The following is a 20182-nucleotide window of genomic DNA, read 5'->3' on the forward strand; positions in this document are numbered from 1 at the left end:
GATCCGAGGCCAGAGCGGTAGGGCTGGAGCAAAACCTCCCGCTCCCACCGGCATCCAGTCGCGTCCAGTGTGGAGGCCCCCGCCACCAGCCCCATACCCCAGAGGGAGCGAGGAGGTGCCGATGCAGCTGGGCAATGTGCGTCCCAGGTTAGATGTTGCCGAGAAGGCCCGCCGCCAACGCCTAAATCTCTGCTGGTACTGCGGAAACGAGGGCCACTTTGCAAGAGAGTGTCCAGCCAAAGGGAAGCCCGCCGCCCGTCTGGCGGCGGCCTCCTCCACGGAGGCGAAGACGTCTGAGGCGGCTGGCGCAGAACCGGCGGGGGAAGCCAGCGACCGGGCGTAGAGAGGCTCGCCAACCCGGTCAAAAACCCCACTCAAGAGCCGCCAACCGGGGTCCTATTTCTCCTAGTGGTCACCCTGTGGTCAGCGAAAAAAGGACCCGTCATGATCCATGCCATGATAGACTCAGGAGCCACTAACAATTTCATTGATAGAGAGTATGCCGACTCTCTGGGATTACAATATCACGATTTCAAGAACGCCCGTGTGGTGCAGGCCATCGATGGCCGCCCCCTCAAGACAGGTCCAGTAAGTCAATGGTCAGAACCCACCAGAATGTGGATAAGGGAACACATGGAAGAGATTTCCTTCTTTGTTACCGAGGTTCCCCATTTCCCTGTGATTTTGGGAATTCCATGGCTGACCCTCCACGACCCAAACATCTCCTGGTCCAACAGAGAACTGCAGTTTGCTTCAAAATATTGCCAAAACCATTGTCTTGTAGCCAAGGTCTGCCATACCACAGACGCCGAGCCCATCATCACCTTGCCCAAGAAATACTCAGACTTTTGGGATGTATTCAATGAAAAAGAAGCCGAGAGACTACCCCCGCATAGACCTTATGACTGTGCCATTGATTTGGTGGAGGGGGCCCCGATCCCGCGAGGGCACCTCTACTCCCTGACTGAACCAGAGCAAGAAGCTCTCAGGGAGTTCTTAGAAACAAACCTCCGCAAGGGGTTTATCAGACCCTCTCAATCCCCAGCCGCTTCCCCAGTGATGTTTGTGAAAAAGAAGTCAGGGGACCTGCGCTTGGTGGTGGACTATAGGGCACTGAACAATATCACTAAACGAAACCGATATCCCCTGCCTTTGATCTCGGACCTCTTAGACCGGCTTCGAGGGGCCAAGGTTTATACCAAACTGGATCTTCGAGGAGCTTACAATCTAATTCGCATCAGGGAAGGGGACGAGTGGAAGACCGCCTTCCAGACTAAATTCGGTTTATTCGAGTCCCGGGTCATGAATTTCGGTTTATGTGGAGCTCCCGCAACGTTCCAGCATTTTGTCAATGACATCTTTCAGGATTATCTAGACCGGTTCCTGATTATCTACTTGGACGATTTTTTGGTGTTTTCTAGATCACAAGCAGAACATGAGAACCACGTCAGAATGGTGTTACAACGATTGCGGGACCATGGACTTTATGCCAAGCTGGAAAAATGTGCTTTTGACCTACAAGAGGTAGATTTCCTGGGATACCGTGTCTCGCCACTAGGGCTCACCATGGACCCGGCGAAGGTTTCAGCAGTATTGGAATGGCGGGCGCCAACCAACAAGAAAGAGGTGCAACGTTTCTTGGGGTTCGCCAACTACTACCGCAAGTTCATTCCAGACTTTGCCCGCTGGTCTGATCCAATCACCAGCTGCATCCGTGGGAAACAGCCTTTCCGCTGGACGGAACAAGCAGAGAAAGGATTCCAGCAACTAAAGAAATTATTCACGTCCCAGCCAATCCTTCAGCACCCAGATCCTGAAACCCCTTTTGTCGTGCAGGCGGACGCCTCCGATGTGGCAATTGGGGCTGTACTCCTACAACCAGTGGGAGACCATCTTCACCCTTGTGCCTTCTATTCCCGTCAACTGACCGCTCCAGAGAGAAATTACACTATTTGGGAAAAGGAACTTTTGGCCATAAAGGCAGCCTTTGAAACTTGGAGACATTGGTTAGAAGGGGCCAAATTTCCCATTGAGGTCCATACTGATCATCGGAATCTAGAGCATCTAAGAACTGCCCGCAAGCTAAATCAGAGGCAGCAACGCTGGGCTTTATTCTTTGAACGTTTTAACTTCCAAATCCATTATGTAACCCCAGCCCAGACCAAGCAAGCAGATGCTCTGTCACGAAAACCGGAATATGCTGCAGGGCGCAAGGAGACCTTTGAGTCCCAACTGCTGCAGCCCGAGAACTTTGCCACGCTCACAGTGGGAAACACCAAATCCACTCCAATTGAATCAACTCCCTCTACTCCAGGGCCCCTTTGTGCTCAGGAAATCAGGGCCAGTCAACAAGCAGATGCCTGGGCTCAGGACCAACTTCGCCAAGGACTACATTTCCCCTTTTCGCTTAAGGATGGGTTACTTTGCTATAGAAATCATGTCTACATTCCTCCAGGACCGGGCAGGGAAAAGGCACTTCGTCTGTGTCATGACTGCAAGCCAGCAGGGCATTTCGGACTATTTAAAACCATGCATTTAATCCTAAGAGATTTCTGGTGGCCCAAGATCCGCAAGGATGTGGAAAAATATGTCAGTACCTGCCCAGTATGCCAGCGCTCCAAGACAAGAAGGGAAAGGCCCTCAGGGCTTCTGCATCCCCTTCCTACCCCATCTCGCCCGTGGGAAATAATCTCTGCGGATTTTATCACTGATCTACCACCTTCCTGTGGATTCACCACGATCCTAGTGGTGGTGGACCTTTTTACCAAGTTAGCCCATTTCATTCCCTGCGATGGCCTTCCCACGGCCAAAGAGACTGCAGATTTATTCCTTCAACATGTTTTCAGATTGCATGGGTTGCCCAAGAGTTTGGTCACAGACCGTGGGTCCCAATTCACCTCTCGGTTCTGGAAAGCACTACAAAAACTATTGGGCATAGACTCACGTTTATCTTCGGCTCACCATCCCCAAACGGATGGGCAAACTGAGCGCACCAATGCCACTTTGGAACAATACCTTCGCTGTTATGTGAACTACCAGCAGGACAATTGGGCTTCCCTGTTACCGCTGTCAGAGTTTGCCTATAACAATGGTGTCCAGGCTTCAACTAAAGAAACCCCGTTCTTTGCAAACTACGGCTTCCATCCACGTTTCTTTCCTTCTGTCATTGAAACCTCAGAAGTTCCCGCAGCAGAGGACTGGCTGCAGGAACTCACAGCGGTGCAACAACTTTTGCTCCAGCAACTAGACCAAGCCAAGGAGGACTATAAACGCCACGCTGACAATCATCGCCAGCCGGGCCCCGAAATCAAGGTAGGAGACCGGGTTCTTCTGTCCACTCGTTTTTTGCCCTCCCATCGCCCTTGCCGGAAGTTAGATGCCCGTTTCATTGGCCCCTATCCAGTGGTGGCGCAACTTAACCCCGTGACTTTCAAACTTCAACTCCCGCGCTCTATGCGCATTCATCCAGTGTTTCATTGCTCTCTGCTCCTTCCGGCGGATGGTGTGCGCCCTGATGTAGACCGGCCGGCCCCCGCCCCTGTTTTGGTGGACGGAGAGGAGGAGTTCGAGGTTCAGGACATTTTGGATTCTCGCTTTCACCGCCGCCGCCTACAATATCTCATTGACTGGGTGGGTTTTGGTCCCGAGGAACGCTCTTGGGAAGACGCTTCCACAGTCCATGCCCCCGATTTAACCCGCCGCTTCCATCAGACCTATCCCACCAAGCCGCGGCCTCGCACCTCGGGGAGAGAGTCCCATTTTGGGAGGGGGCTTGAGGAGGGGGATAGTGTGATGACTCATGGGCCATGTAGTCCCGTTCCTAACGCTGTTGTGACAGATGAAGAGGAAAACTTGGGTTTTCCACCATTTCAGCCAGAATTGGAACTTTCCCAGCCTGAATTGGAGCCCTTGCACCTGCAAGAGGTTTGCCTTCCAGAAATCTGCCAAACAAGCCCTGAGTCAGAATCTCCCCCATTTTCTCGCCGTAGTTATTATCAACAACAAAAAGGAGTTCAGCAGGCTAATCGCAGAAGCCTGAGAATCGCAGCCAGGCATTCAGCTGATTAAGACTGCTTCCATGAGAAATTCTAGGGAGTCATGCATCTGGACACAGAGATTGACTTTCGGTTCTGATTCCCCAGAGAAGTGTTCTTTGGTGGGAAAACGAGACCCTATTTAGGTTCCTTGCCCCGAAGGAATCTTGCGGAGTCAATTCGTCAGCTACTGGAGTAGGCTGTGTGTGGACAGCGCTATTCCCGTTTCCAAGCCTCGTTCCTGTTTCCAAGCCTTCGTTCACGTTTCCAGCCTTGTTTCTGCTTCACGGACCTTGCCTTGCTTCCCGGACCTTGCCAAGTAATTACCACGGATCTTGTCCCTGTTCCTCGTTCCTTGTTGCCTTGAATCAAGATATTTCCTTGCCTTGCCTAAGTTTCATGGACTAAAGGACCTTGTCATCTCCCCTCACTTTGCTTGGCAAAGTGAGTGTTTCGGTTACTGGATTACAACTTTGGACCTTACTATTTCATATTGGACATTGTTTTCCTGGACTATATTTGACCTTTCCTGAAAGGACATCTTCTGAACTATTTCCTACACTTGCTTTTATTAACTTTATATATTTCCTTAATAAAGATATTAGATAGATTCTGGCCTCTGTGTTTGGTTATTGGTGCTCTGCAGCCTGGGTCGTGACACTCAGGAGGTCGGATGGCCAGTGCCATCCTGATACAGATTATGGATCTGTTGCCTGCATCATGGAGTACATGTCTGTGCTACACTATTCCTCTTTGATATGTCCCACAGCTACAGAATCAGGAATATGTGTTAACAACAGCAAGTTATTTGTATGGTTGAAGAATATTATTATTATTATTATTATTATTATTATTATGTTTGTTTATATCCCACTTTTTCTCTTCATACAGAGACTCAAAGCAACTCACAACTACAAGCATTTCAATACAACTTAAAATATATAAATATACAAATATTAAAACAGTATTAAACAACATTAATATTATAACAATCCAGGTTAAAACCATAAAAGCATATAAAAGCATATTACAAAATCACAGCAGCCCTTGATGATCTTAAACAGCTTATTGCCACCCAAATTGCTGGTACTTAGACAGCATCTAAGAGAAAAAGGTGGAGCTGTAGGAAGATATCCCAAATAAATACTGTTTCCTTCTTTGCTATGATAGTAACACATGAGTGATCATATATACTGATGACTTTGGCCTAACAATACAAGCAAAAGACTTTGAAACAGTTGAAAACCAACTCACGAATGCCCTGAAAGAGCTCTCCAGCTACTATAAAGATAACCACCTAAACCCTAGCCCTGCCAAGACACAAGTGTGTGCTTTCCACCTACGTAATCTTGAAGCCAACAGGAAACTGAAAGTTACTTGGGAAGCCCAAGAACTTGAACCCTGTTCCCACCCTAAATATTTAGGTATCATCTGAGATCAAACACTAACATTTAGGAAATACTATGTGAACATCAAACACAAAGTAGCTGCACACAATAACATCCTGCGGAAAATTACTGATAGCGCATGGGGTGCAGACCCAAAATTAATAAGAACACCAGCCTTGGCCATGTCTTACTCAAGTGCTGAGTATGCCTGCCCACGTGAAGCAGGTGAATATAGCACTGAATTGAACATGTAGAATAATCATAGGATGTCTGAAACGTGCACCTGCTGATAGATTTTATAAGCTAGCTGGCATTCCCCCCCCCCCCCCCCCGATGTGTGCCAATTGCGAGAGAAATAAGGTTTAACACTGAAAGCCACCCACTGTATGGCTATCAGCCTCCTCCCAGTAGGCTTAAATCAAAGAAAAGTTTCATGAGAACCACTACTTCTCTTAATGTTGCTTCGGCAATAGCAAGAATATCCCTGTGAGCAGAAAAATCAGACAGTTCCAACTGAATGACCCCCTACAAGGAAGGGCCTTCCTCCAGGGGCAAACCAAGAATGGTCAAAGTGGAAGTCCCTGAACAGATTCAGGAGTGGAGTTGGCAAATCAAAAGACATTGTGGCAAAATAGCACTACCTAGAAGAATCCTCTACCTGGTACAACTATGGAGCAGAACAAACAACTCAGCATCTATATGCTTGCCCACAATGCCCCACCTCATGCATAGAGGAAGAACTGTTGAAAGCTACAGACAATGTGGTCACTATTGCCCATTTTTGGTCTAAAATTATTTCGTTCTTTGTGCTCCCTTTATTTTATCAGTTTTGTATTTATTTATGCAATGCTTTTGGCGCAAAATAACAACAACAACAACAACAGTGGATGATTCTTAGCTACCTTCAAACAGTGTCTGTAGAGAAAGGTGCAGTTGAAATGTTGTCAACAGTTCATTTGTTTTAGTTATCATTCTTCTCATGATGTGAATTGTAACGTATGTTAACATTAGATATTTGACATAAATTATAGATAGGTACAAAAAAGGGGAAAAACTGCAATTTTGTTCTGGAGGATAGCAGAGTGTTTTGAGATACGGAGAGAGAGAGATTTCACTTTTGATGTCCGCTGCTGTTATGATATAACTGTACCACTTCACAGTGTAAATTAATTTGTTTTGACTTGTATTGACACTGTAACCTAATTTGTGTCTCTTGCTTCACAATCTAATTCCCCTTGTTATCTGTTGACCTTTTTGAAGTGGGTTTTGTTCTTCTTATTATGATATGACTTAATCAAGGTCTCCAGATTTCATACCCTGTGACTTTTTAAAGGCAGAGGCTAGCAACTGCAGCTAATCTGGGGTCCAATGACCATATGAGAATTGCATGCACCCCCTAAAATGGGGGGGGATTCCACCCTATGAAAAGTCCAGAAGTTTGCTTCTGGCTTTGAAGAAATGTGTGTTTTAATTGAAAAAGCATAGGAGGGCTGTGAAATATATTTGAAAAGAGGCTTCAAGGAGAGGCAATCCCCCTTTTTTCTTTTCTTTTTTCTGGAAAAAAAATGCCTGGAAGTATCAAAGGCTGCAAAAAAGGCCTTCAGGCTAGCCCATCCTTTTTATAATGTGCAAATATCTCAGTGGAACTAATTCAGTTTTCCTCACTATTGTAATATAGGACCCATTGTGGTGTAGAGGTTTGACTGTTTGACCAAGACTCTGGGAGATCAGGAGATTAATAGCAAATTCCCCTGAACAAACTTTTCCAAGAAAACCCATGATATCTTTTCCTTATGGTCACCCCAAAGTCAGAATCCACTTTGAAGGCACACAACAAATGTAATATAATATTACAAAACAAACATTTCAAAAACGTTTACCTGTAATTCTGTTGTAAGATCCACTGCTCATTATGTAATTGATGGTTGGTATATGTCTTTCCAATATGCAGTATTTGCCTAGTAATTCATACTTGTTGCACTTTCAAGGTGTGGGCAAATAGCTTGCAAAATTCCACAATTGCTTTAAATTGGTTTGACTGATAACCTTTCCCTCAAAGTATACTGTTACCCAGATTATATATTTAAGAGCTGCTTGAAAGGGTTTACTATGCCAGTGGTTAGTAGATGAACTCAATCTTTTGCTAAATACTGTTGTGAAGTCTAGTATACAAACCCATGTAGCAAACCCTATTTTCAAACATCATTTTAACAGCAACAAGATGTGTTCACCTTTGTTAGATGTTTCCAGGCACAATTCAGAGTGTTTATTATGACTTTTAAAGTCCTAGGTCCAGACTATCTGATGGCTCATATCCCCCGGTATAAGAACAACATTATGGCCAGAGGGCATTTTATAACAGTATGATAATACAGGGTGTTTTTCAAAGAACTCACTAGTTTTAATGTATTTATACTTAAAACTAGGGAGTTCTTTATCAAACACCCTGTATAACAGCAGAAATAATAATAGTAATAATAATAATAATAATAATAATAATAATAATAATAATAAACAGATATTAGAATAGGAGGTTAAGAGGGTTTTAAATATGCTATAAAAGTAATCTTCCCTTCTTGAGCACCAGAAGTTCTCTGCCGGAAATATCCTTGAGGGGGGAGGACTTGGGATGAGGGAGAGGACAGTCCCTTTTCCTTAGCCTCTTAATAGGAGGCTAAACAAAGTGGACTTGGGAAGGGGGGGTGTCCGTTTTCCTTAGCCTCTCAGTAAGAGGCTATGGAAACGAACTTGGAAAGGGGAGTTCCTTCGCTTCTCAGCTGGGAGGCAAAGAGAAGTGGTTCCCTCGTCAAGTTAAGCCCAGTCTGGCTCAGCTGAGGGACGTGGCTTTCCAGCTGGCCTCTTTCAGAGCCTGAATCAGACCAGCTGGGAAGCCATGGCTCCTTCATCAGGTGGAGTCTGGTGAACCAACACCCTGAGCCTGATGGAGGGGAACAGGTACATTGACACGCGATTCTAATGCACCATTGAATGTAATGCGCACTTACATTTTGGCTAAGCAATTAAGCCCCAAAAGATGCACTTTACATGCGAGTAAATATGGTATTTATTTGAAGTGTATCATTTTTCTCCAAGTAGTCAAATGTAGATGTGTCTGTTTGTCCATATCCCACAATACTTCAATAATCAATTTATTCAGATTTTTATAAATAATGTAGTTTTATGAAAAAATGCTCTAGGCACCACAAAAGTTTTCAGTCAGTAAATACATTGTGTGCTCCATTTTCTCCCAGTGGTTGACAAGCCTATACAAACAGCATTGGTTCACATTTTAACCAGGTAACCAAATAGTCTGATAGTTCACCAAATGTCAAGGACAGAACGCCACAAGATAAGATATAACAAAGTTTATTGGAGTTACAGAACCAAAAATGCCCGTAAAAGACAAGGGCTAGGCAAACACTGGCCTTAAAAGTAAAAAGACACAAGAAAAACGCTCAAAAGATAAACCGGATTAAACCGGAGTTTAATCCGGGTTAAACCAAAATAGCTTACTTCAGCCTGGGACTTAAACAAACAAAAGCTGGTGAACAAAAGATTCAAAGGAATACAAAAACTGGCAGCAGATGCTTCTCTGCTGCCAAAAGCTATGTTTGAGTAACTAAGAGGTTACTCCTCCACACAGCAAGCAATTTCCCGATACAAACACAGCATTCAAGGGCAGAAGCGGTCAGCGAAGTTCCAATCCGGTCCGAAGGTCGTAAGGCAGGTACAGACGTTTGTAGTTCACCAGGTCCAACGATAATCACAGGAAGGAGAGTCCGAGGCCGTAGTCAGTCAGTCCGTAAGTCCAGAGTAAACAGATGGCGTCCGTCAAGAAGACGACGGAGGTCCAAGCTAATAAGATTAAGCACAGGTTGCACAACAAAAGCCCACACAGTTCCTCCCGCCGTCTATGCCCAGTGTCCTTGGTAACTTACGTAGTCAGCAAACGAATCACACCCGTCTTCAGGAATTTCCCACACAGAGCCCAAGCGTTCGTCCAGATTACCTTGCCCAACGCAATTAGCCATTGCTTCCAAACCCCATTTTATGCCAGTTTACAACTCCTCATCACTATCAGCTGTTACCCTAATTCCAGGCGTTTCCTCATCACTTTCCTCATCAGAACTGAAACACCTTTGACTACGCCCCACAGCATCCCCAGCTGTGGATCCCGTCCCATCCCTCCAGCTTGTCCACGGGTCTAATCCTGAAGGTCCCCAATCGCCTTCCATACTATCATTGCCAGTGGCACCCAAATCCTCCCTCACACGAGTCCATTCCATGTCATCCTCCTCTGAGCTAACCATCTCTTCCTCCATTCTCTCAGTAAAACCCTCAAAGGAATCCTCGTCAGATGGTTCTGCAAAGATATCCCGCAGCCGCTTCCTTTCTCGCTCCTCGAGAGTATCTGACTCCCGAGGAGTCTTACGACCACGTCTCCCAGTAGCGGAGCCATAAGGCTCAACCATAACACCAAAAGTACTAATTTCTTCTGTTAATTCCAAAACAGAAAGTGCAGCCTATAGAAAAACAAGAAAAGATCATAATAATAAAAAGTAATGTGAAATTTAAAAAAATATTATGTACTAAGCCTTGAATTTTAAGATTTGGCCCAACAGTAGGACCCAAAGATTACAAACATGACAAGAGTCAAAGGGAAAAGTGGAGCTCCCTGTCTTGTGTCTCTCTAAAGGAGAGTGGGATTTTTTTTTCATATTTCAGATCTTGTAAGCAAATAGAGAATCTCAGTTTAGTTAAAATTAATTCAAAGAAACAAAGATAGATTGCCAGTATATTTTGTTAAACGGTTTTTAGGCATCTAATGAAAGAAGCACAGTCTGATTAAATGTGTTACTTTCCAAAACAATCAGGTCAGCAACCAGTCTAAGATTGTCAGCTTCCTATGTTTAATAAATTTTACTGGGTTACATGAACCACAGAAGTAATAAACTTCTGCAGTGTATTAGCAAAGATAGTGGTTAATATCTTCGTCATCAGTGTTTATAAGAGAAGAAGCTCTATAATTGGCACATTGCAAGTAGTCTTTGTCAGTTTTAGGTATCATAATAATATAAGCCTTATGTAGCAAAATAATGAAGAACCATATATAAAAGCCTCTTGATGAACATGATAGTTCTGGATGAGTGCTTTATGCCATTCTGTTCCTGTGGCTTTCTTAGTATTTTAAATTCATAATTGAACTCCTATTCATCTTTAAATTTAAAGGTGCATAATAAGCATGCTGTTGTAAATCTAAACATGGGAGGGAAAGGTAAGGATGGGAAACCTTTTAAATCATGCTGTCCTAAATTGGTGTGGGAAGCTCTTTCCTGCTCTCCCTTATAAGAGGAAGCAGCATCTCTTTGTTTCCCATAATTAAAAATCTACAACAATGCAAGAAACTGCCTTGAAAAATAAGTTCAAGTATGTTTGGTTTGTATAGCCATTTCCTGTGTCTTCTAATTCATACTGGTATCTAAAAACACTAAAATAGAATTGAATAATATACTTCCTTTTAGGCAAAATTTTCTTTAACTTTCATGTCAAAAATACTCAAAAAGCATTACCCCAACATGAGTTAAGTCAGTGTCATTAATTAATTAATTAATTAATTCTGTATGTAGTCATTGAGTGGATGATAAGTAGAACACATAGTCTTATCTTCACTGTATTGTTGATTTAAATATAAATTATGCATATGAATAATTGAGTGGCAGCTAATGATGAATATCCTTCATATTTATCCAGAAAATGTATCTAGTTGATAATGTAGTTATGCCACTATGCTAATTTTATGAGAGAAAAGCTGTCGGTTTTCTTCCGGTTCTAGTGAGCAGCAGTTTCATGGTTAATCAAGTTTACTTCTAGCTTAAAGCTATTCATAAGTTAGTAAACATCAATGGAATCTGTTTCAAGAGGCAAATATTTATTTTTCTTTTGCATAATAAGTATCATGCTACAATGTGTTGTTGAAGGCTTTCATGCCAGGAATCACTGGGTTGCTCTAGGTTTTCCGGGCTGTATGGCCATGTTCCAGAAGCATTCTCTCCTGGCAGGCAACCTCAGAGGTTGTGAGGTCTATTGGAAACTAGGCAGGTGGGGTTTATATATCTGTGGAATGTCCAGGGTGGGAGAAAGAAATCTTGTCTGTTTGAGACACTTGCAGACACAGATCTCATAACCTCTGAGGACGCCTGCCATAGATGTGGACGAAACGTCTGGAGAGAATGTTTCTGGAACATGGCCATACAGCCTGGAAAACTCACAGCAACCCACTATCATGCTACAGTTTAGTACTTTCTTCATTTAATAAAATGTTTTTTACTCATTCCTCAGATGACAGTCTTAATCCTCCCAAAGAATGCACACCCACTGGTAGCACCGATTCTCTTTCTTCTCAGTCTCCAACAACTGCTACCCCCAACAGCCCTCCAGATGAACAGAAAAACCATCTTATAAGTGATAGTGGTGATACAGGTGACTGGGCAGCCCATCCGTAAGTAGCAACATCTATTTTACAAAGTAGGTCTACTATTTAACAGAAAAAATTTGTTGCTCAGTGAAAGTACAAGCAATATTCTGTTTCCTCTGAAGCATTTTTCTGTTGTTTCTAATAAAATAATCCAAATCAAGAAAAAATGACACACTCCCGCTGGTTATGTCTTCTACTAGTTAAATGCCTTAACTTATTGCGTGTTCCTCTGTTCAGTTTGGGGGAATCATACTTCTACCTCCTTTCCCCCCATTCAAAAGGGTCCCTTGATCATATATACTATATATAGCATTTTTGGAAGAGACAAGATGCAGAAGAATCGACTTCTACTACCCTCGTTCCATGTGCATACATTTGAAACCTACTATTAGACTTGGAAAATGTATTGACTGCTGTAAATGTAGATTTTACGTATGAAAAAATGTAGCCCTTCAGGTGCACTTGAAATGATACTTAGAAAAGGATATCAAAGTATTTTAGAATAAGCATGTAAACGAAAATCATTCTTATAATTAACCTAGAGCTCTTTGAGTAAAAGTAGTACAGTGTAGTTTAATGTCTTTTCCCCCATCCCTCAGTAATATTAAATCTAAAAGTTCAGTCCTCTGTGCAATCATTTGGAAAAGAGAAATGTGGAATCACAGTGGCAGTCACAGTGGAAGATTGAAGACTGCTACAGTTGGAATAGTGTTTCTGTGCTGTGTAGCCCAGGGAAACATTCTATTCTGGGTTAAACCTTTTGTTGAAAGTGAATCATACTAAGACTTTTAAAAGAGTGAATCTTTTATTGCCATTCAAAGCACCCAGAAGGAAGCCTGTATAGCTGATTGCTTTGTTAAAAAGTTACCATTATGACTTTTGCTCTTTCTTGTGCTAAGATAAAGAGCTCACCTATTCAGAGTCAGATCTGTCTGTTTTTAATGCTGCTAAAACTGCCGTTCTAAAAAGCCTAGTCAGAGTGTGAAGATCCATTCCTACATTTATTTTATTTGTTTAATTATGTTCCACCTTTCTCCCAGCAAGGGAGACAGCTTTTCCTCCCATGTGGAAATTGATGAGTACCTAAGAATGCAGTGCTATTTCAGGTCCAGTGGTTTCAGTATTTTTTAGACTATACATAAACAGATAGGCATGTTCATCATTCATGATAGGGTGCATGTCAGAAATATGCCGATTACTGTATAGCAGTGGTTTTCAACCTGTGGGTCCCCAGATGTATTGGCCTTCAACTCCCAGAAAATCCTAACAGCTGGTAAATTGGCTGGGAGCACTCTCAGACACTGTGTATCTTGCCCTCCTCCTAGAATAAGGAGAGTACGAGCAGCCCTGTCCTTATGTCAGGAGCATAGCTCGAGGAAGGCAAGCAGTGGCTGAGAGGCCTCTGGAGCACTCTCCGCCATTGCCTTTCTCGCCCTCCTCCTGCCCAGCATAATGCCAAGACAACAACCCAAGGATCAGGGGGGAAGATCTGGGTAGTCACCATGTGTCTCGCCTTCCTCCACATGGACGAGCAGCTGATGCCAACCTGAGATGACTTGGGCCCTGCCCTGGCCCCGCCCTCCCCACCCAGTGTGTGCTCGCCCCCCCTTCCTCCTTGCTCGGTCCTCCTGGTAGGGCCCACAATGCGGCCCCAAGGCAAAAAAAGTTTGCCCATGCCTGGTTTATAACCTTCCTATCCATCCGTCTTATCACAACTTGAGTATATAACAATGAGATTTTTAAATAAAACTGAGTAGTTTTTACTGCCATAGTTTTCTTTTGAAATGGAAATAAAGGTTTTGTGTGTGCGTGAGAGAAGGAATCACAGATAGCCCATGTGGGTATTTGATGGGCAGCATTCTTTTTAGTTACCTCCACAGAGACTTCACTACATTTCTTTCAGAAAAAGAGCTTTTCTTTGCCACATTGTAGGCCATGAACTCTTCATATGCACTTACTATATCCACAGTTTGTATCTGACAGGAGCACTACAGTGATTTCTCTTCAGCAAGACTAAATTTCTCATAAAGCAAGGGAGAAGGAGGAATGAAGCTCAAAGGTGTCTGTTTTTCTCAGAATTTATTTTGCCTCTAGGAAAGGATCTGGTACTATGTACTATTCAATTTGTAGCATACCTATTAGATAAAATTTGAGGAACACATACTTCATACTTGACATGCTGGATCTGTATGCTATTGAATGACACATGAATGTGTTTACAGTATCCTGTATACTCATTAAAAATCTAGAAATTTGAGCCAAAAAAGCAACCCCCAAACTTATCCATGGCCCACTGTGAGTACTGTACTCTAACCCTTTTCAAAAAAGGAGCCATCCCCTTTTCTTAGTAGAGTGGTAAAATGACAAGAATGTAGTCCATACCAGGAGAACCTAAAAGAAGTTACTACCTCCTCTTCTCTCTCTACCATGATGCAACTTCTGGCCATTTCAAATGCCTGGGGAGGAAAAAGGTGGCACAGCCAAGGGCAACTAGCCCCCTAAAGCAGCACTGGAGCTTTTCCATCTCTGTGGAATGACCCTTGATTTATTTACAGGTGATATACATATCCATAATTTTTGGTCCCCAAACCTGGCCTCAACTTATATATGATGTCAACTTACACATGAACTATATATGTTAATTTCTGTAGTCTAGTCTTCTATTTCAAAATTAGATGATAAAACTCATGGTTCTTTCTCTTTTTTTGAGATCTGGCTTAGGTCATCTCAGGAAAGAGAAACGTGAGTTTTGTTTTAATAAGATGACAAATTGTGCTTTTTATCGCAGTTACACTCTGCCTTTTAAAAAACCTAAATCACTTAAAGTAGACCTTGTAGAACAATATAAGACTCTCCTTTCATCCTTTCTCTTCAGACCAGACTAAAGACTAGAACTTGGATGGCATCCCATAGCTTTAAGGCTTACATTTTCCTTCCATTTCCACCATGGAACAGTGTTTCACTTTATTTAAGACAAGGGAATCCCTTTTTTAAAAGAGTCAAAAACTATGATGGACAATTTATCCATATCTGTTATGACATTTATTGCTGTTTGTAGAAGTATAAACATCTGTAGCTCTTTGCTAGACATGTTATTAGCAATTGTTTGATGTTCTCAGACTTTGATTAGATCACGCTGGGTGCCAACCAACCCTCCCCTGTATAAATGTCATTATTTAACTAAGCCTCTTCAGTTTTCTAAGACCATGGTATGGTTCATGCATGGCAATAAAACTCAGTTCAATAAACAGTAAAATATGTTTGCCTACATAACACAAAGTAGTTTTTTTTTTCATGTTAGGTTGTGTAAGTTGCTATGATTATAAACCTATACATGTATGATTGGTGGTATGTATTAAAAGGCATCTCATAAAGATACAAATCATGCATTATAATTTCAATGATTTCAATTATATCAGAATTTAAGCCAATTACTTGTAAAGTTGTGAAGTTGAAACTATGAATTGCTAATCCTTCCCTGAAAATATCTCCTTTCAGTTCCATTGAGATTCATTCATCAATGGTTTCCTGGACAAATATTCAGTCAAGCGCAGCACCTACCTCAGTTGCACCGCCATCATTATCATCATTCTCCTTTCCCTCCCCTGGCAGAGAGACTGACAAACCAGCTGGAAGGTAGTGCTGAGCTCTTTGGTTATATTTATTCAAGTTTCTATCTTTTGTATTCTGGGAAAGGCAAAAAAATGTTTAGGGTTTATGGGGGGTGTAAGAAAAAGGAAGAAAAAAGAATAAGCAAATTGCAGGTAACTCTGTTTTCTGTAACTTGCCTTAAAAATAAATAAGCATTTTGTCTTATTTTTAGGTTTGAGGGCAGAGGAGATCTGTACAGATATTGTAGCTTAGACCCAGACTATTAGGTATGGGAGAACCAAGAATTATTTTTTCCTGATATGCCAAGAGAGACGCACCATGTTTGTGTCCATTAGTTAGCATTGTTTCTCTTCTGGAAACATGTTAGGGACTGGCACCTCATGGCTCAGGAAACCATACAGACTACTCTATATTGTGTCCTAACTGTAGTCATCCACAATGAGAAAGCATGGATGGAACTAGATTATGTGAGAAGTAAAGACATCTCCATCTGCTTTAATTGAGATTTGAACAGTATTTGACAATTTTTACTCATGCTACTTCAGGTTAAGTTTGTGTGAAACAATTTCACTGTGCATCTCTGGGTGTAAAGGCAGCTTTTATGCCTTGGTCAAAGGCTATAGATTTTATTGGTTCACTCTTCCTTCCCACATCCTCTTTCTCTCTCTCTCTTTTTTTTTTTTTTGAAAAAACAACGAACTGCAACTAGCTGTAATTACATGAGAGAATGAGCTCTATAAACCTCAATTTCTCCATATATAATAGCCAAATTACTCAACTTTCCAATTTAGTTTTATACCAATCAGCTGTTTCAGCGCAAATCAGAGTGTAACTTTATGAACCTAAAACAGTAATCACTTTTATATATATTTTAAAATGTAGCTAACGTTGGCATATATGCCTCCAGGATTAGCTACATTGACTGAAGTGTGTTGGGATTTTTATGACTTTAGTTAAACAGGCTTCTCCGCACCTTATGGTTTCTTTGCATTATGTGCAAATTGTTATCTTGTATGCCTATCTAGCCATTGTAACCAATAGTACCTATTGTTATCTTGTACCTATCTAGCCATCATAACCAATAGTGAAGGATAATTGGAGATGAAGTCCAAAACTATTTGGAGGGATGCATTTTGTTAATGAGATGATTTCTCATGCAGATACACCTTTGTTTCCTTGGAATTTCTCATGTTTCCTTGAACATGCTTGAACACTTGAAACTCTTTTTTCCCATTCATGACTTTTGTAGATGATAGTGCCTTTATATATTTTTTCTAAATGCAACCACTGCAGACTGATCCTGTTTTATTTAAGCACTAACAAGAATGCACTGATATTTTTCAGTATTGTCAGCAGAAAAGCAAGAGCTGTATATCCATGTGAGGCAGAGCATAGCTCGGAATTATCTTTTCAAACTGGGGCAGTTTTTGAGGATGGTAAGTATTATAGTTTTTATAAAGTCATAAATTAGCAAATTATAGTTAAATGTAGAAGTACAATTACAGTGGGTGTTTCTTAGTGTAAAACAAGAAAATAAACCTTTTATTTATCATTGAAAAGCAGATTATTTTTTAAAAAACATGACAGCTATCCCACAGGATTGGACTCTACCTTTTATCAAATTGGCCAAACAGATGCAGTCTTTCAGCCCCAATTTGAATGCATTGATTCTTAAATATAGGAATTTGCTAAGATAATTAGTTCAGTGTGTGTTTTGACACTCAAGAAACCTGAAGTCTTGGTTCATCTTCATGATATCAGTGACTCGCACATTCTTTGCACCTGCACACTGTTTTTGGAAATATTTAGGTTAGTTCTCTTCAGCTTCTCTTTTCCCCTTCTAGTGTCATTCTCTATGTTTGCTGCAGATTTTCCATCCTTGACCAGTTTGTTGACTGTTTCTTGTGCGATCAGAGAAAGTCCCATTAGATCATTGTGCCCTATATTTTGTTTCCAGTACCTCACCTGGGAGTTCTTTCGGGTGACAACTCTAAATCCTCTGCACATCTAATATTGGCCTCTTAAGCTGAGCCCCTCAGTATGGTAGGAATATTTACTGCGGATGAAGGCAGCCAAATACTATGTTCATTTCTAAGGATATTCTTTGAGCCATACTTACTCTATCTGCTAGGAATCTAACTTTGAGCTTGAAAACTTTAGATGGTGTTGAAAGCAACTTGAATGGGGAAAATAATATTTTAAAATGTGGTTTTTTTTCCTTTTATAGTGCTCTCTACTGACATCAATATCTCATCCTCAAAATATATTTTGGGTATATTTCTTTTTCTTCGTGTACTCTGTGAATGCACACTAATGGAGAAGGCTGCGCCTGCGCAGGCTCCAACGGATACTCTTCCAAGCTAAAGTTTGAAATTTGGCGGTAACCCCGCCCCTCTTCCCGGAGGGTATAAAGGGCGCCCTCCGCGCCCGCTCTCCAGTTCCTTTTTTTCCGCCGCAAAGCTCACTTCGGACTCTTCGTTCTTATGTCAACCACGCGTTTTAAACGGTGCACTCAGTGTGCCGCTAAGATTCCAGATTCCGACGGCCACGCTAAGTGCCTTTTCTGCCTTGGCGAAAGCCACGTCGTCGGTACCTGCCGTTTTTGCCTGGCCTTTACAGCTCAGGCCAGAAGAAATAGAGCTGCGAGATTCCGTGCAGCTCTTTACGAAAAAACTCTTGCTCCTGAGGCTTCCACTTCCACCTCGGCCTCGATGGCGTCCAGGCCTGCTCCGTCGGTATCATCTAAAACCTTGAAAACCTCGAGACCGCGACCGACCAAACCGCCCTGCATGGTGACCACCGCTACGGTATCCACCCGGTCGGGCAAGATGGGCCCTTCATCAACTTCGAGTTCGGTGGCTTCGGCCATTTCCACTCGATCCCGCCTGGCTTCGCCGCCATCTTCTTCCGCCATGAAGATTGCCTTCAAGAGGGCTCAGGAGGAATCCAGACGGGCTCAATCTGACTCGGCAGCTGTGTGCCCGATTCCCCCGACGCCGGGAAAATCGCTGAGGGTCGCGTCGAAACAACCCCCAGCAAAGAAACGAATGATCCAGAGGTCGTCCTCCTCAGCGTCTTCGAAGAAGGACGTCCCCTCCTCTGGGCCTTCCTCTAGGAGATCCTCTCCTATCCATCCAGCACAACGCCTCCGCTCCTCTTCCTCTCCTCATGGTCAGTCCTCGGATGCGGACGCTCAAGCCTCCCCCGACCGGTCGGTCAGGACAGTTATTAAGGCTCCCCAGCCGGCACTATCTCGTCTTCCGGCTCGACAAGAACTTTTCCCCCCGGCTCAAACACCTGAGAGGGGTAGACAGATGACGCGCTTAGCCCGCGCCGCCCAGGCCTCCGCGTCCAAGGGCGTTCCTCCACAGCCGGCTCCCGCTGCTCCTGAGGTGATACCTCATCAGGACTCTGTGCTTGTTTCTCCTCCCCGGTCCCCTCAAGGGCCCGAGGAGGATGACCCCGATATCGAACGCCCCGAGTCGATACTCTCCGCCTCCGTTGTCTCTCTCGGTCTCGACCTCTCCCCGCCTCACGACGCCTACGAGGTCGACCCACCTTACCCGACGGATAATATTCGGGCTTTCTCCGACCAGATGGTCAGAATGGCAGACGCTCTGGGGATGGAAATTAAACAAACTTCAAAGGCCGTTACCGACCCCGTTTTCAAGAGGGTTCAAGCCCAAGCCCCGCCAGCCACCTTGCTGCCTTTTCTTCCATACCTCCTGGACGTCATCCAGGCATCTTGGAAGACTCCATCTTCGATACCTCCAACCTCTAAGAAAATAGAGGCCTGGTACCGAACCGATGACGAAGCCTTGGAATGGCTCAAGCATCACCCTGACCCAAACTCCATGGTGGTAAAGGCCTCCCAATCGTCGGGTCAACACTCCAACTCCCCTGCCGACAGAGAAGGCAAACGCTTCGATGCGGTAGGCCGCAAGCTGTACTCCGGTGCTCTCCTCCTTTGCCGTATGGCAAACTACGGGGCCTGCATGGGTGCTTATCAACAGATCCTCTGGGAGAAAGCCCAACCCTTCTTCGCCAAGCTTTCTGACGAAGACCGGTCAGTCCTTTCGACCCTCCAACAGGAGGCGGACTCTCTCGCACACCACCAAATTCAAATGGCTAAGCATACCGGTGATACCGCCGGAAAAATGATTGCCCACGCGGTCGCGATCAGACGGCATGCATGGCTTCGGTCCTCAGGACTCTCTTCTTCCTCTCGACAAGTGATCGAAGACCTTCCTTTCGACACCCAGGGCCTTTTCAATTCTGGCACTGATGACAAACTTAAGTCCAATCACGACTTCAAGATTCTCGCAACAAAGTGCGGGACCGATCAACCTCAGGCTCAGCGGACCCGATGGTTCCCACAACGGTACCGTCGCTACCCTCAGCCTTTTCGTCACCAGCCGTTTCGACGCTCGTTGAGCTCGAGTCACCACAGTCATCAGCAGCAACCTCGCCGCCAGCACCAGGTCCCGAAAGGTCGGGGCAAAGGTCCTGCAGCTATGCGACAACCCCAACGACGGGCCTGACGCCCACTCTCTCGGGGATCTTTCTATCTCCACTACTACTGCCACTACCATGCCGTTCCTAGGCCCCGACCAGATCCTTCCTCTCTGTTCTTTTCTCGACCGCCTAGCTGCTTTCTACCGCGAATGGGAGTC

General features: G+C 43.7%; 1 protein-coding gene across 2 annotated transcripts in view; it reads left to right on the forward strand.

Annotated features, from left to right (window-relative positions):
* The window catches only part of arhgap10 (Rho GTPase activating protein 10), a 154794-nt gene that overhangs the window by 117186 nt on the left and 17426 nt on the right, over positions 1-20182 (forward strand). For both annotated transcript variants that reach the window (XM_003221688.4, XM_062980958.1), the window contains 3 exons: positions 11762-11921; positions 15396-15533; positions 16854-16945. In XM_003221688.4, coding sequence (XP_003221736.1) covers positions 11762-11921; positions 15396-15533; positions 16854-16945 — 390 coding nt within the window. The remainder of the gene's footprint in view (positions 1-11761; positions 11922-15395; positions 15534-16853; positions 16946-20182) is intronic.

This window comes from Anolis carolinensis, chromosome 5, assembly GCF_035594765.1.
Source record: "Anolis carolinensis isolate JA03-04 chromosome 5, rAnoCar3.1.pri, whole genome shotgun sequence".
In the NCBI taxonomy this organism is placed as follows: domain Eukaryota; kingdom Metazoa; phylum Chordata; class Lepidosauria; order Squamata; family Dactyloidae; genus Anolis; species Anolis carolinensis.